Consider the following 16,965-nt stretch of genomic DNA (forward strand, 5'->3'; position numbering starts at 1 on the left):
TGTAAAAATAAATATGTAAATATCAGATTGTGTTCAGCTTTCCTATATTTACAGCTGAGAAAAATAAAATCAGTGATATTTTTATTATACATAATAAATTTTATTTATTAAATTACATAACGTATACATATTTTATAAATTTGGTACTACATTTTTATGGTTGCATTAAAAAATTAGAAATCCTTTTTTCAATGATGCGGTAGATAAAGCTGACAATCATACGGTCAGAGGTCTTGTTATCTATATTTCTGTTTCCACCATAGCTTCTAACATTATCATCACAATATAAATATTTTTTAGAAAGAAAAGAATAGAATAACAATTATACATATATTTATAGAATAATATGTTACAATTTATTATTACATTTTATGATGAATAAAATTATTACTAATATAGATATTATCAAAATCTGTGAAAAGATTTAACATTAATTAAATTTTTATATTATTTTATTTTAAATTAATGCCAAAGAACATTCGTAATTCTTTAAAGGAGAAGCTGTGTATAAATTGTATGTTGTATAAAAATATACAAAAGAAAGTGTAATAGGCTGATTTATATGATTAAAGATAATTTAGACAGGAGATAAATTTTACTCACACATATGGTGAGAACGTGTTCATGGGTCACAGAGATAGGGGCAGTTAGGGTCATCTCTTGACTTCTATGAACTCAGTTCACTTTTGTTAAGCCACCATTATACACCATGAAAATCACAGGTATAAAATAAGCATTGTTATTTATAACTATATTACTTATAAGGTATATTAATAAGCATTGCTATTGTTGGCACATCTAAGATAAATTCTTTTAATTTCAATACATGCTATTTGAAATTGTAAGACAAACGTTTATAAATATTTATAGTATTTAGAACGTTTTGTATAATGTAAACATTATTTAAATAACATGAATTGATTTAATAACTTTAAGAAACTATTAAATGAAAAATATTCTATGTATGTATTAAACTCTTTTTACAGATACTAATAATGTATTACAAATATTAATGCACAAATTAGGAAGTACTATATTTGTGCTTCTTCTATTTTGTAATAATTGTGTTGCATATAGTGTATTTCAATCAGGAAAGGAATACGTTTATTCCTATAGTGCACTTTCAAGTTCTGGAGTTTTGTTACCAGCTACTGCATCATCTTCATGGGGATTCCATGGAAAACTTATAATTCAAACAGAACAAGATGTTGCTACAATGCAGGTATATTTCATAATAATTCAAATATGATTTCATAATGCATTAATATTTTTATATAGTTGCAGTTATTAAAGATGACTATGTGGAATGGTGATGAAGAAATGAAAGAAGAAGATCAAGGTATTCCTGATGATGCAGATGAGCTATTGAAACCATTTCAAGTTACATATAGGAATGGCCTTGTTGAAAACTTTAGCACAGAAGCTACATCTGCATGGTCCACAAATATAAAAAGAAGTATAGCAGGAATTTTACAATTAGATTTGTCAACTTTAGAAAAGGAAACAGCATTTCATTCAACTGAAGTAAGTGACTCTATGTGTAATAGGTATTTTTGTACTATGAAAAATATTTTAATTGTTATAAATATCTTTATATTATAGCAAAACCATTATGGCCAATGTAACATTGAATATGTCGCTAATCGGGAAGATGAAAAAGAATGGCTAATAAGGAAATTTTTAGACCCTCGTACTTGTATTGGGCATCCTCACTATACATGGTCAAATGTTCCCAAAATGTTGTGTCCTAATAGTGATCAAGTACGTTTTTTTTTTTTTCATACAAATCAAAGTAACATTAAATATGACATGCTTTACATAAATATCTTATTAATCTTTGTTCAATGAAATAAATAAATAATTATTTATATTTAGAATCCAATATTAAAATCCAGTGAAAGATTATATAAAGTTAATATAAATGGACTCTTAAGTGAAATTTTATTTGTTAATGCTTCTGGAGGTATATATGTTCAACCCTTTCAAAGTTTTGGAGAAGCACAATTTCACTTTACAAGGTATGTTAAAAAGAAAAAATACCCCTACGAAAATACTCCTAAGAAAAATGGTTTCATATCATTTATATCACACTTACACTTCTTTTGTATTCATTTCTTGGTATACAGACAAATCTTTAAATTAATTTCGGTGAAAGATACAATAAATAAAATACCTATTAAAACCTTACATTTCAAAGTTCTACAACATGAACTTCCAGAATTAGATCTCACCCAAGGCAGAGGTACTCCTGATAAGAATACTGTTTTAAAATCTGTAAGTTACATTTCTATAATTGTAATAAATTTATTGAAAAAGTAAATAATATATAGCTTATAATAAAATTTTCACGTTACAGATAGGAAGTTTACTAGATCGATTAAGTCAGAGACTTGAAAATCCTGGTTTAGATACAGAGGCTGGTAATTTACATAACACAACAGTCAGTGTACTACTTTACTATCTTGAGATGCTAAATGTCGTTGATTTACGTGAAGCATATACAAAGATTTCAGGAACAAGTTATAAAGAAGAAACAATACGGTATTCAGCAATTCAAATAATTTAAACAAATATAATATTCCGTGTACTACTTCATTCTTTTAACATTATTCTAGAAATATGTTTCTTGAAGCTCTTCCACAAGTTGGCACAAAAGAGTCTGCATTATTTATATTAGAATTAATTCAAGATAAAAAAGTTTCGGATATGTCTGCAATTCAGCTTCTTACCCAGCTGCCATTTCACATACGAAAACCTGATATTCAATTATTAGTCAGTCTACAAACGTTTTTAAATTTGCCAGATAAAATATCTATTGAGGTCCAGAATACTGCCATTCTTACATATGGTACATTGATTTATAAGACATGTTTATTGTATTGTCCATATGAAATGTTAGATGATTATGTACGCTTGTATCTTGATAAATTTACAGGTATGTGATAATACTTTTGAATTATCAATTATCAATTTTATGTAAATTATTATTATTATCATCATTATAATAATAAATCATTCATAGAGACAAAGGAATATGAAAAGAAAATGATCTGGCTGGAAGGATTAGCAAATATACAATTGGGAAGAGTTGTTGAATTTTTAGAACCTATTGCTAGCGGTAATAATGCAGAATCACGTCATTTTCGGGTACTTGCTGCATGGGCATCACTTCCAACCGCTCCTCTAAGACCTGATGTTGTAGGTACTTTATTTACATAGTTTAATAATTTATTAAACATTACCTTTTTGTTTTTATTATAGATATATCCAGTCTATTGGCCAATTTTAATAAATAGAACTGAACACTTAGAAATGAGAGTAGCTGCACTGACATTACTCATTATTTCTAGCCCGACACCAAATAGATTAATATCATTATATTGGTACATGCAAAGTATATTTGATCAACATTTGTATAATTATTTTTATACTATTTTAAAATCTGTGGAACATACTACGCATCCTTGCTATGTTCATATGTATGTATTAATAAAATTGCAACATATACTGTTTTCATTATAATATCTTTCATATCTAACTATGTTTCAGCGGAACAATAGCTACACAGTTTACTCGAGTACTTCGGCCAATGAAAAATAAGTATATAATTACTGGAAATTATTTATTTGATTATCAAGATACATATAGAAAATTTGGTGCTATGATACACGGTATTGTCATTGCTAACCCTTTGACAAACATACCTGAGGTTTTATATGTAACAGTGAATACTTATGGAAATGGAATTAATATCAACCATGTGTCTGTAAGTTTTTGATTTTAGAGCTACTTAGTTATAACTTTTTATGTAATAATAATTTAAATATTATATAGTTATATATCAAAGCTGAAGGTCTCTTACATTCATTATCAACATATATGGATAGTCCAACTCAAATAAAAGATATACTAAAACAATTTAAATTAGATCAGAAGCAAAATGGACCTGTACATTTAGAAATAATTGCACGTATTCAGGAGAAAACAGTTTTGTGCCTTCATTTAAATGAAACAAATATCATCAAAGGGTTTAAATGTAAGTTCACAAATTGTATTATTTTAGAACTATAATATTAGAAAGTTGTTAATATAATACTTTTCATAAAATTTTATAGATCTTTCTTCCTTACCTGATAATATATATAATATATATCAAAACATGGAATTCCATGTTAATCATCAACGTATTAATATTCCATTAGTAATGGAATCAGTACAGGCCACAGATTTGGGAGCAAATGTTAGACTTGCAATTACTACAACATCATTATTTTCAATGAGAGGAAATTTTACTCATGGTTCAATCGGTCGTAATAACCATGTCATATTACGGTAAAAAATAATAACTTATTAACTTTACCTTTTTTTCCCTTGTAATATTTCATGTTGTAAATTTATTACTTTTAGAACATCTATTCATAAAACAGAATTAATAGAAAATTATAATCCTTTAATTGACACATGGCATAGTGCAGAAAGAGCACATTCTATTCATGGATATCTTCCAGTTAATATTACAATTGGATTCGAAGATCGTCCTTTTATTTCATATGATACCCCAGGAGGTATCAATGATTTTACTTAATATTTCTTAAAACACAGGGTCTATTATGTATAATGTTGTAAGAATGATGTATTTTCTAGAACATCTTAAAATGGGTATTACAACTCATGCTAGAACATCAACCAATATAAAAGGTTCAAATGTTAAGTTAAAATTGCATCGAGTTTGTTCCACTTGTCCCGAATTATACATAGTTACAAAATCACCAACATATAAACAAAAGGTAAATGGTAGTTGAAACTTTATTTAAACAACTTCATTAAAAATTCATTCAAATTTTTCTATAGGAAAAAGATTTATTTCAAATAGAATTAGCGGAATTAGGGGGTCAAATACATGTGAAACTCTTTGATTGCGAAAATATAATATCTCGGGAAAAACTAATACGAGATGTATTTTCTTCACATCGCGATAATTATCAGTGAGTTAAATATGAATACATTCTTATCTCTACTATAAATATCAATAAATTATAGGTATTAATAATTATACTTTAATTCTGAATTGTTTCAGTATTTGGCCATTTCTGCAATTTGCTTTAACAGCATTACATTTTTTGGACTATTATACATATATACCACCAAAAGGTAGTTGTGGTTTAGCTGCTTATATTAGTACAATTGATACAACACGTACTCAAGTCAGTATATAAGAGCAATGTATATTTTAATTATCTAGGGTATAAATAATATATTAAACATGTTTCATTAGGTAAAATTCGAATACATCAGAGGTCTCAATCATCATATATTATCTTTAACACGTCGCAATGTAGAATCATCTCAATTATTGCAACAATGGAATTTAGCTGGACTTTATGAAATTACCAGTTGGATGTCTGATATGATTAAAATTAAAGCAACTAAAATCGTACCAGGTGAAAAAGTATTAAAGGTAAATTCGATCTAAAAGTTTAAAGATATACTCTATGATTAAAAAAAATACCGTCAAAATAATATGTTATTTTTATTCAGTTTTGTTTAGAAGCAGAAAAAGAAATCCCTTGGGAATGGGATTTTCTAAGCACTAAACCTAGCGATCCTGCTAGGATCACAATGAATATTGTTTGGGGATTATCTGATTCAGCAAAAGGTAAATGTAGTGGATCTTCAATCACATTAAACTTAATTGGTGAAATTAGTAAGGAACAATTAGAAGATGCTAAAGTAGCAAAATGGCCATACGAAGAGTGTCGAAAACAATCAAAGGGAAAACGTTTTACACCGTATACTGATGCCTGTTATGAGGCTTCAAGGGAATTATCAACTTTGAGGAAATATCAAATTATTACAGAACAAGAAAATGTAAGTTAAGGATTATGTTTTGTTTATACTTGTTAAATAAATATATACTTATTATTCTTAATTGTTTAACAATAATTAGGTACCAGAATACTTAACGCGATTAGCTTGGAAATTGCGTGGCTTTTATGACTTCATTGGTGGAAACAGTAGTGCAGTACCTGTTTCCAAAGAATTTTCTATAACTGCAGTATTTCCAAAAGAATCGGATACCGGAGAATTATCTCTCAACAATGACAAAGTAGTTATTGAATATAACTATAATTTTATAGATTATTTTTTAACCAGAACCAGAATTCATAAATATATGGATTTATCAATTTTAAAGACATTTTTTGGTAAGTTAATATACCATTTTTAATTAGTTTTTGAAAAAGTAGTTAATCGTTTGTACCTGCAGAATTCGTTCTATTTGATTACAGTACCTTACCTGTCTTAATCACTTCCAAATTTAGGCTCATGTATTGTGACACCAGACTCTATAAGAACTATTCACAATGTAAGTTTCCCGCTTCGCGACAAAGGTGAAGTTTTGTTGCTCGGTCAATGTTATAGCGAAGATCCGAGATATGCATTAACAGTACAGAATAACTTGCATGGTGTTAATGTTAACATATATGACGAAATAGATACTGTACGAATTGTACCTAATCAAATTGGAGCAACATTATACAATAATTCAATAAATATTCCATTACCACAAAGCTTTATGTTTCACTCATTTGGATCTAAAAAGTAAGTTTTCATGTATCTTTTATTAATTGTTTTTCTTTACATGTATGTCATAATATTTCGATTATATTGTTGTATGATATTTTATTTCAGGGTAAGGTTGGACAATACTACTATTGATCTGATAGTTCCAAATCTCTATTTATACATGCATTGGACACAAGAACAAATTCTTCTGTTCTTTCCAACATATTTATTGGAATTCAGTTGTGGTATATGTACGTTACGTACTCTTGATACTAATAATTTATATGAAAAGTTATGATGATTTATTTATAAAAAACTGTTGTACAACTAGTGTTGATATATTTACAATCAGAATATTTGAAATATAGTATATATTTAGAAATAGTATTTACTTTTAATTAATTTCTATACGACTATAACATAAGAGAATTTGTTATAGAAATTGTAAAAATACAACTGTTTTATATATATATAAACTTATAATTATTTCTAATATAACTTGTATTTCTTTCAAGATGCAGTGGATGAAAATTTTTAAACGAACAGATATAATAAGTCATTTACTTTTTATAGGTCTGTAGCAATAACACTGATTTATAAAACAAAATATATTTATTTAATTCATATATAATATAAAATGGCAGTATATAATTATAAGAACATAAATACAAGTTTAAATAAATAATGCATGAAAACTTATATATATTTCTACAGTTTCTCATATCTATTAGTGAATATAAATAATGAAATAAAGTATCAATTTTTTTTAATTATAATTATGTACTTTTAAGGCATACATCTAAATGTTGATTCATAAGTGATTTTGATATTAATTGCATACAAGCAGGGCAGGGATACTTATCATTCTGATCAATCAATATTTCTGAGGATATTTCTGATATTTCTTCGTTATCACAGTCAGTGGATAATGATAAATCATCATTAAAAACATTCCCAATACAGTCTTCTAGGTGATCGATTAACGACATCCCAGATGGAATATAGGCATTACAAACTAAACAATTGTGTGAGGTAGTTTCAGTCGCATTATTTTTCATAAGTTTTGGGGTAAAATGAGAATCCTTTGGAGATGAACCAGTACTGGATGTACTACTTATAGAAATTATGCTTTCATTTTTATCGTTTGTATCATCTAAATTAGTAACTGAATTGTTAGCTTGCTCATCTATTTCTAAAAGGCACTTATCGAGATGTTCATTTATACTTGCAAGTTCAAAAGGTTTACTACACACAGGACAATTAGTTTTTCTTGAATTTTCTACTGTAATTAATTTTGGCTGTTTATTTGAAAATATAGGGGTATCATTTTTTCTTTTTTGTACAAGTGAAAAATTATTCATTTTCCCTTGTGAACTAACTTCTTTCTTTTTTGTTTCTTCATCTTTTGCTATTAAATGCTGGTCTACATGCTTATTTATGTCATTGTTCAATATAAAAGTACCGCATATTGGACATTCCACGAATTTTACTTCTGGTTCTTTTGATGACTGATTATTATTATTATTATTTGATTTTTTTGTTGTTAGATTGACAATTGGCAAATCTATTGCTTTTTTTGAAAATACAGCACCTGTCTTAGATCTATGAGTATCAAAAAACTTGTTCAATAGATTACTTTTTCCCGTATTAGAACCACCAAGAACTCCAGAAGAAGAGAATTTAGGTATATTAGAAACTGAAGTAGTATTAGAACTATTAGATCTCTGTGAATTATTTACAGTATTTGGCCCCCTTGTACCCCACCCATGAACATTATTTGTGTTATTTCCAAGTTTTTTGAATTCATCTAATGACTTTTGATTATCTGGTAGTGATTTCAGTCCAGTGTTAGGTGGAGGAGTTTTTGTGAGCCAAGTAAATATATTGCTTGCTGGACTAGTATTTTTGGGAGTAGATGTTACTTTCTTTGAACCTTTTGCTTTAAAATTCTCTGGTTCCTTAATTTTAATAAACTGACCACCACAAGTTTGCTGATGTTCTTTCCACCAAAAATCAGATGGACCTGGTGCACGATTCATGGCTCTACGTACAGTACCAAAATAAGGAGCTCTTTTTTGACAGGGACCATTGCATCTCCACCAATGTTGTTGATATAATCTAACTTCATCATGAAAGCTATGGTATATCTATACACAAAAGCAGTTTTAAAATTAATATTACATTACATTATATTACAGTATTTATTCTATTATAGATACATACAGTTATTTTTGTTCCTGCTTCTTTATTTATTCTGTTCATGTGTTTACAAAATTCTGGACCATGTCCATCTCTATCACGGTTATTATTTGTGAGAAATAAATATCCATGAATCATTTCATGCTAGAATATAATATATGAATTAGAAAAAAATTGATATATAGGTATATTTAATTACCAAATAATTATATGAATCTTACCAATAAAGTTTCAATAAGATCTTTTCTTGGTCTAAGTTTCAATAATGGTGCACTAAGTGCAATTATACATTGTCGATTTCTAGGATGGAAACTGCATACACCAGCACAGCTATATCAAGAATAAATATACAATGAAATTATTATACAAATAATGATTACTTTAATTTATTTAACATAGAATAAGGTAAAGCAGTTACCTTGTCATTCTACTACTCCATTTAACTTCAACAGGAAGTAAAACATTCCAAAAGAAACGTTCATTAAATTGTACAAATAATGTATGTATATTAGGAGTTGGATCAATTAGTTCTAAAGTCTGATCAATTAATGTTCTGGGCTTATAATTCCCTCCATTTTTCTAAAAGTAAATACAATGTTTCTAAATATTATTAAATTTGTATAAAAATCACTATAATATAAACTTACATTTGCAGGTAAAATTGCATTTTCTGTCAATCCAAAACGATTTTCTTGTTGATGTAATTTATATGCTAATTCAAAATCACAATCTTTTGACTTTATCATAATTTATGAATAGGTACTAATGATTCTTTAAAAATATACCATCAACACTATTTGTATGCTGAAAAATATATACAAATTGTAAAAGATTTTATCTAAAAATGATGTATTTATATATATATGTAGCAAAGAAGAAATCTACTAACTTTAAAAAAGTTTTATTATTATACACAACAAATTACTTAACGTAACAATAACATTCAAATTAACGTCTACAATTGAACTGAAATTAGCACATTTGGAAAGAGTAAAACTGTCATTTTAGAGTATTTAAATTTGACATGTGTATGTCAACTATCGCGTGAACTGAACTTTAGAAATATGGTGACATTACGATATATGATATCGATATGTAAACGATATTTGAAACTGCCAGAACGTCAGAAGTCTATATATTATTTAAAGTTTAAAGAATCACTGTAGGTGATGAAATAGAAAGAAAGCTGAAAATCCAAGGATTGAAAAGCACTGCACTTATCCAGCGAAAGCGCTTTCTTTCGGATATCAGATCAATTTTGTATCTGAAATCATATATTTCTTAAATTTTTCGCGCACCTCGTGAGCAGAGCGTTGCACGCTTCATGGACACCAATCCACCCCATGTTTCCCCAGAAAACCCGCTAAAAACATAATATTACCAATAATTCTAAAGCGAAAACCAGTTGGTAACAGGAATAGTAGCAGAAGGTTTTCAATATTGACGCACATTGACGCTTATCGAGAATCTTGTAATCGTTGAAGACTGAAAAAATTCTGTCAAATTCGAAATAATTTTCACGAAACAAATCGGAGTATCATTTACTTCAAGAACGATGTCAGACACGATAATAGATGAAAGGTAACTTCTTTGGGATTCTAATAATCGGTGTTTTTCATTGATTTTCAATTTTTTTAATATGTATGAACATTTTTCTCAGAGTGACTGACGAAATCGAAGCATTAAAGGCGATTCTACTTGACGATGAGTTAAACATAAAGGAAAACGAAAGGTAAGTTCTTTACACGAATAAATTTAATATTTTTTAACCTAGCTATTAGTCTGAATCAATTGTAAATTTTCTGTCATTAACATAAATCTTGACTTAAATTATCCTTGTAAAGTCTTACATTAAATAAGAAATATTTCTTTCTTTCAAAAAAGAAAGATATTTTAAATCTGAATAAATAATGAATTATAAGAAAAGTTTATCTAAATAAAGTAGAAAAATATTTTCAAATACTTATTAACAGTACAGTATATATTTAAATTTAAAATGTCAATATCTACAAGTATAAACATTATTCTTTTTTCTTTTTTAGAGGTGAACCAGAATGCATTGAGACTGTGTTATTTCCATCTACTGGGGAAGACTCTCAATCTCAATATGTTTGTGTAACATTAATTGTTCAATTACCTATGGGATATCCAGATATATCACCTACTATTAGTCTTAGGAATCCTAGAGGATTAGATGAAAATACAGTAAGGCTTATGCAATCAGATGCAGAAGCAAAATGTAATGATTTCATAGGCCAACCAGTTATGTTTGAACTTATTGAGGTATGTCCTACACAGAGAAATGGAAAGCTTGCAAATTATATCTCATATACATATGTAATAATTAATAATTTTCTATATTATTGTAACAGTTGATCAGGGAACATCTTACAAGAAGTAATCTTCCAACTGATCAGTGTGCCATATGCTTGTATGGTTTTAGAGAAGGAGATGAATTCACAAAAACAGAATGTTATCATTATTTTCATTCGCATTGTTTAGCAGCACATGTAGCTGCTGCAGAAAGATATTATAGAGAAGAACAAGAAAAATTGCCACAGTGGCAGCAAGATACTACTAATAAATTTCAAGTATATCACTTTGTTTCTCTCATTTTATAATTAACCTTATTATTATGATATGTATTAAATGTTAGTGTAATTTTGCAGGCTATATGTCCTGTATGTCGAGAATCAATTAATTGTGATGTAGAAAGTTTATGGTCTGCTCCACCTCCGATAGATGTTGAAGCTGCAACAGATTTTTCAGTTACTGCAGAATTAAGAGAACTGCAAAAACAAATGGCAGCATTATTCTTAAGACAACAACAAAGGGGTGGTATAATTGATCTAGAAGCTGAGGGAATAAAAATGTTGGTAAGAACAGAAGATGAACCTGGTGCTACTACCGAAGGACTTAATCCACCTGGAACCAGTTTAAATGCATATTCCAATCAAAATATGCAATCTGTTAACCATATGGTACGTTTGCATATTTTTGACATTAAAAGAAAAAATTTTATCAATGTAAAGATACATGATTGGGAATAAAATGAAAAATTTGATTTTATAAAATATCTTAACAAAATGTTTCCCTTAGCAAATGCCGCAGTCAAAACAGCCATCACATCAGACAAGGAATCATACACAATTACATCATAGTTATCATGGGCATCGAAATAGAGGTCGTGGACGAGCTCATTATCGGCGTCAATTTGACAAAGTTAGACAGACGGAATCTACTCCCAGATGACAATGGGTTCGAGATAAACTGTTTATTGTCTGGTCTCCTATTTTATTAAATATATATAATAATATGAGTAGCATTAGTAGCATAATTATGAATGTACTATATAATAACTGTTTAATTTCAAATTACTTTTACATGATAAAATTATAGGTATTATTGTTCAGCAACATTCCCGTTGTAACGGTGTATAAGATGGGATGTGTTGAAACTTCCAAGGACTGTTTCTGTAGACTGAAGCCATGGTGCTCTTTTAAACGATCTGCAATCGTACAAACTTCATTTTTTTGTTAATATAAATATGTATACAAAACTGTAAGTACTGTAACAAATTATAAATCAGAAATATGGGATAAAAATGCGCAATCAAAATGTTATATTAAAAAATATTTTATACCAGTGATTTTAAATTCATTTATAGTAAAGAATCGGGAAAGTAACGTGTATTATATATTATGTATTTTTACAACCATTTTCGAATGCGTTTCTCAATGTGTGTTTAATTTTACACAGAAATTTCTCAATAATATAGATCGTGGTATAAAACAGAGCAGACATGGATCAGTGTTTAAACAGATATTTACATATTCCTTTTAAAGGAATAAAAAATTTAATTTTTGCTCTATACATACATTCTGAAGCAATGTAAATCTTTAGAATAATATGTAATTCTATTATATTACAAGTTTAACGTATGAAATATACCTTTCAAGAGTTGAGAATTTTGATTTAATACATAAATCAACCACTACTTCTGAGAAAACACTGTTCAAACTATAGAAGAAAATTGTTGCATATTAATATGCTTTGCAAAGTATTGCTTTTTGTACATATGTAATATTTACATCCAAAAAGTTTCATTAAGTTTTTAATCTGTGCTATTTAGTTATTATATATTGTTGAAACTAATATTTTGCTTTCTTTATTTTATTTTTACGCATTAAATAATTCTTTGCTGTATAACAAAGAATATTCTATTAAAGGATAAAAAATCTTCCTTGTGATTGTGATACAAAAGGGTAGTAGGATAAAACTTAAAAAAAGTTGAGTAAGATGAAAAATACAAAACCATTCCAGTACAGATAAGTTTAAACATTAATTTTATCATAAAGTGAGTTATTTAGTATGATAATGATAAATTTATTACGTTATTATGCTCTATAAATATAGAATAGTAAATATTTTTCATAAAAGTTTACAAAATCATAAAAATTGATTATATTAATTATCTTTATTTTAAAAAATAAAATAATTATTTTGTATATTTGTTTTAAACAATATTTTTATTTTAATATCTTTTAAGGAATAAAAAAATACTCTAATTTATAATATGATAAAATATACGTCGCTATTTATTTATATTTTTATATTATACTACATTTCTATTAGGATGTTTTTCATTAGCGTATTGTACAATTTAGTTTAACAACTCTATATTAAATAAAGACTTAAACATTTCAATATTCGTACTAAATTTGGATGTTTTTTATATATATTTTTTAAGAAAGTCGAATTAACAATTAAAAATGTTTGAGAACTGTGCAAAAAAATGTTGTTTTTTTTAAATTTAAATATATTACTTTAACTTCGTCAATTTTACTTTATGTATACCAAAGAACTTGTATTTAATCAGATTAAATATGTCTTAAATGCAGGAAACTATTCTTTTTTTTTTTTGCTTGATATATTCATCTGTGATACTTTAAAAAAAATTATAATTAAATTTTTACTACGCTTATTTTATAAATATATATATATAAATAATTATATCAAAAATTGAAAACAGAATTTGTTGAGTGTTTGTATCTATAAAAACTTTGTAATCTTGATATTTATTTCTTACTAATGTCACTAAGTACATTTTCTGAAAAAAAGGTGTTTTAAATAATATTAACAATAAGCAAGTACAAAATGCAATATATTGATTTTTTCATAAATAAAATTGCAATGTACGACAAATTTGAAATAGAATTAATTATAATAGTCTTTAGAATGGTTTTAAAGTTACTAATGCAAAATGTGTTGTATTGTTTAATAAAATACTTCAATTTGAAAACATCTTCAACTCGCATTTTTAGGAATCCTTGATTTAATTTATCAGATTTATTAAATACTTGTATCTAATAAAATTCATGAAATACTCCCATATTATATACCGTATCATAAATGTTGGAAAAGTAATGCTACATTTCAATTTTTCTGCTTATAAAACTATGTTACTTTTATCCGTTGTTCCATTCATAAAAGAAAAAGAATTTGGTATAATAGCAGTAAGTAGTTATCACAATAAATTACATTAAATTTAAATAAATGTTTCTGTTAAATGTCTATTATTCACTATATATCTCATATTTATTGTAAACTTTTACGAAATATTTACACTCATTCTAATATTATAAAATGTAAACACTATATTGTACCTGTAAAACAATTTATATATATAATTTTTCTTAGTTACAAATTTCTTCAGAAGTATTAAAAATTAAGATGTACAATATAAAAATGTAACTGTAGTTAGCTAACATTTCATTTACAATTTTTTATTTCAAAGTTAATATTATGTTAAAAAATGTTCAACAAATAATGAAATAATTTGTTTTCACAATTACAGCACAGTATTGCCATGTTTTACTGATTAAGATGGTACATTTAAGTTTAAGTTTAGTAAAACGATTGTATAAATAAATTCTGAATCTATTCTTTTCATAATTGTAACAATTATAAAATTTATTATAAATTAATGTATTTACAATTCAATCAACCTTACTTATCATTCAAGTTAATAACCAGTCACCACCTTTTATATATATTTCATAATATGTCATTTGTAATAAGATTATAAATTTTTCAAAATAATTATTTAATAAATTAGTTTAATACTATATGGTGCATTCTTTTAACTTGATAAGTTTTAATCGTAGATGGTCAAGTTCTATTTGTACTGGTTTACAGAAATCCTTACATTGTAATAAAACACTAGAAGCTGTGTTTAATAATACTGGATTAATGGAATTCGGTGATGGAATGTCTACAGAAACAGAACTAACAATACTGCTATCACCATATCCTTCATCGATACTTTCATCTGAATTTTTTGTAAGTGCCTTCAATTGATCCTTTAAATCCTGTAGAAAAAAAGTATTTTTAGTACCATGTTGCATTAAGTAATGATATAATGAATAAACCATGAGCATTACTTTGTTTCTAATTAAAACCTGCTTTAGACACTCTTGTAAAGAAACTTCCATCTTGCCTTTCTGAAACAAAATAATCATAAAAAAATACATGATTTCTTCAATAGACTTTTTTGAATATATTTTGTAAGATCATTTTCAGTACCATATTATTTAAATGTCCCTTAATTTGGATACCATGGAGTTTATTTTCCAAATGCTTCACTTTACGTTTTTCCTGTCGAAGTTTCCTAATAAGAGCACTATTAGCTTCGTACGACAACGTTTTTAACCGTTTGTTTTCATTTATTATATCCTGCATTGAATTCAATTTTTCTTCAGCTTCTGTATTTTTTGTTTTTAGAAGTTTATACTGTGCGATCATTTTAGTTAATTGTAATCGCAATTGGAAGATTGCATCTTCTATCTGACTTTGTTCCTGTTTGGAAGAAAGCAGAGTAGTCTGCAATGCTTCATTTTTAGAATGCAATTTCTGAATTTCGAGCTGCGTTTTGCGAAGAGAATCAGCAGTTTGATTTTTTTCTGTTTCACACCTTTGTATGTTTTCTTCCATAGTTGTAATTAATAATCTTTGCTTGGTCAATGTATTTTCCATTAATGTCTTGGAAACTTCATTGCCTAACAGCCGTTTTTCTAATGTTTTTAATTCTGCTTTTGTATTTCGTAATTCATCTTCTGTTAATTCCAACTTTGTAGATACATCTGGAGAACTAGATGTTATACACCTATCTTCTGATTCTGAATTACTATTTGTTTGATTTTGTGTTTTTAAGCTTCGTACTTCATGTTCTAAATTTTGTTTCTCTTTCTGATGTTTTTGAAGAAGTTCAGTATAATCCATATTTAGTTGTTTATATCTAGCATTTATGTTTGCTATAGTTTGTTGCCTTTGTTGCAATATCCCCTGGTACGTATCAACTTCTAATTGCAAAGTTTTCTTACTTGCTTGTAACCCATGTACTTGAGACTGATACCATTTTGTAGATGCTTCTGATGCATCTAAACGATTATTGACATCTGTCAAAGTATTTTGCAGTTTTTGTTTTTCTTGGAGTACCAACTGCATCTCCACATACAATTCAGTTATCTTTCCTTTAAGACCTTCATTTGCTGCAATTCTAGCATTCAGTTCAATGCGCATATTTTCTAGATCCATTCTGAGCCTCTCATTTTCTAATTCTAATAAAGCAACACGTTTTGACAACTCTATGTTTGAAACATCAGGTGTTGACAAATGTCTGATACAAAATTCATCTGTTACTAATTGCAGAGAATCTGTTGATGTAACAGAATCTAGTTCACCTTTGAACGAATCTGACAAATTATCCATTATTCCAAATTACATAAAAATTTAATACAGGGCTTTTATAAAATTTTTTTCCGGTAAATATAACACGTATGTACAACAATAAATGACTGTCATTTTATTAAGTTATGTTAGTCCATCTTTTAGACTTTATTTTTTACAAGATGTATGTATCTATTACATATAGGTCATTCTATAAAATGCTCTTAATGTAATCTACTTACAGTTATTTAATAAAAGAATACGAAATATCACATATTAGTGGTATATAACATACGGTTTTATTTGCTTAAATGTCATTTGACATTTAAGTACTTATTCTAGAATGCGGCCATGCGTATACGTCAGACACACGCTGGTAGCCATAATACTTAGAAACTTCGTGAGTACTTAAAACTTGTATTTATGTGTTTGTGGAAAGAGCATAACTTATGATGTAACTTCATGAGAATGAAT

The 16,965-nt window shown here is 27.3% G+C and overlaps 4 protein-coding genes across 8 annotated transcripts; 2 read left to right on the top strand and 2 right to left on the bottom strand.

The window, feature by feature from the left end:
- Positions 1 to 465: 465 nt before the first annotated feature.
- Positions 466 to 6,979, top strand: LOC117608379 (uncharacterized). 2 transcript variants are annotated; one of them, XM_034333419.2, is made up of 22 exons: positions 468 to 722; positions 987 to 1,222; positions 1,279 to 1,524; positions 1,603 to 1,761; positions 1,876 to 2,018; positions 2,127 to 2,274; positions 2,357 to 2,541; positions 2,616 to 2,935; positions 3,023 to 3,198; positions 3,262 to 3,479; positions 3,550 to 3,766; positions 3,835 to 4,036; positions 4,116 to 4,332; positions 4,408 to 4,565; positions 4,645 to 4,787; positions 4,852 to 4,985; positions 5,078 to 5,204; positions 5,276 to 5,458; positions 5,539 to 5,868; positions 5,948 to 6,203; positions 6,321 to 6,600; positions 6,691 to 6,979. In XM_034333419.2, exons 1-22 carry the CDS (start codon positions 710 to 712, stop codon positions 6,860 to 6,862), a joined length of 4,263 nt encoding a protein of 1,420 aa, XP_034189310.1. In that variant the 5' UTR covers positions 468 to 709; the 3' UTR covers positions 6,863 to 6,979. The 2 variants fall into 2 exon arrangements, with proteins under 2 accessions (XP_034189311.1, XP_034189310.1); XM_034333420.2 differs by lacking the exon at positions 6,691 to 6,979 and having other exon boundaries at positions 466 to 722; positions 6,288 to 6,425.
- Positions 6,980 to 7,188: 209 nt separating this feature from the next.
- On the bottom strand, positions 7,189 to 9,967 carry mh (DNA-dependent metalloprotease SPRTN). 2 transcript variants are annotated; one of them, XM_034333423.2, is made up of 6 exons: positions 9,653 to 9,967; positions 9,411 to 9,567; positions 9,182 to 9,342; positions 8,985 to 9,093; positions 8,788 to 8,907; positions 7,189 to 8,711 (listed from the first exon to the last, which is right to left on the bottom strand). In XM_034333423.2, exons 2-6 carry the CDS (start codon positions 9,507 to 9,509, stop codon positions 7,341 to 7,343), a joined length of 1,860 nt encoding a protein of 619 aa, XP_034189314.2. In that variant the 5' UTR covers positions 9,510 to 9,567; positions 9,653 to 9,967; the 3' UTR covers positions 7,189 to 7,340. The 2 variants fall into 2 exon arrangements, with proteins under 2 accessions (XP_034189314.2, XP_034189315.2); XM_034333424.2 differs by lacking the exon at positions 9,653 to 9,967 and having other exon boundaries at positions 9,182 to 9,363; positions 9,411 to 9,547.
- A 204-nt stretch (positions 9,968 to 10,171) lies between these two features.
- LOC117608386 (E3 ubiquitin-protein ligase RNF25) lies at positions 10,172 to 13,167 on the top strand. 3 transcript variants are annotated; one of them, XM_034333432.2, is made up of 7 exons: positions 10,172 to 10,344; positions 10,424 to 10,495; positions 10,806 to 11,046; positions 11,136 to 11,354; positions 11,433 to 11,744; positions 11,863 to 12,042; positions 12,163 to 13,167. In XM_034333432.2, the coding sequence occupies exons 1-6, from the start codon at positions 10,319 to 10,321 to the stop codon at positions 12,013 to 12,015; spliced, it is 1,023 nt and encodes a 340-aa protein (XP_034189323.1). In that variant the 5' UTR covers positions 10,172 to 10,318; the 3' UTR covers positions 12,016 to 12,042; positions 12,163 to 13,167. The 3 variants fall into 3 exon arrangements, with proteins under 3 accessions (XP_034189323.1, XP_034189324.1, XP_034189322.1); XM_034333433.2 differs by having other exon boundaries at positions 11,863 to 12,021; XM_034333431.2 differs by having other exon boundaries at positions 11,863 to 13,164.
- Positions 13,168 to 14,654: 1,487 nt separating this feature from the next.
- On the bottom strand, positions 14,655 to 16,890 carry LOC117608417 (uncharacterized). The gene is made up of 3 exons (XM_034333494.2): positions 15,349 to 16,890; positions 15,207 to 15,266; positions 14,655 to 15,134 (listed from the first exon to the last, which is right to left on the bottom strand). The coding sequence occupies exons 1-3, from the start codon at positions 16,531 to 16,533 to the stop codon at positions 14,889 to 14,891; spliced, it is 1,491 nt and encodes a 496-aa protein (XP_034189385.1). The 5' UTR covers positions 16,534 to 16,890; the 3' UTR covers positions 14,655 to 14,888.
- Between the last annotated feature and the right edge of the window lie 75 nt (positions 16,891 to 16,965).

This window comes from Osmia lignaria, chromosome 15 (genome assembly GCF_051020975.1).
Source record: "Osmia lignaria lignaria isolate PbOS001 chromosome 15, iyOsmLign1, whole genome shotgun sequence".
NCBI lineage: Eukaryota > Metazoa > Arthropoda > Insecta > Hymenoptera > Megachilidae > Osmia > Osmia lignaria.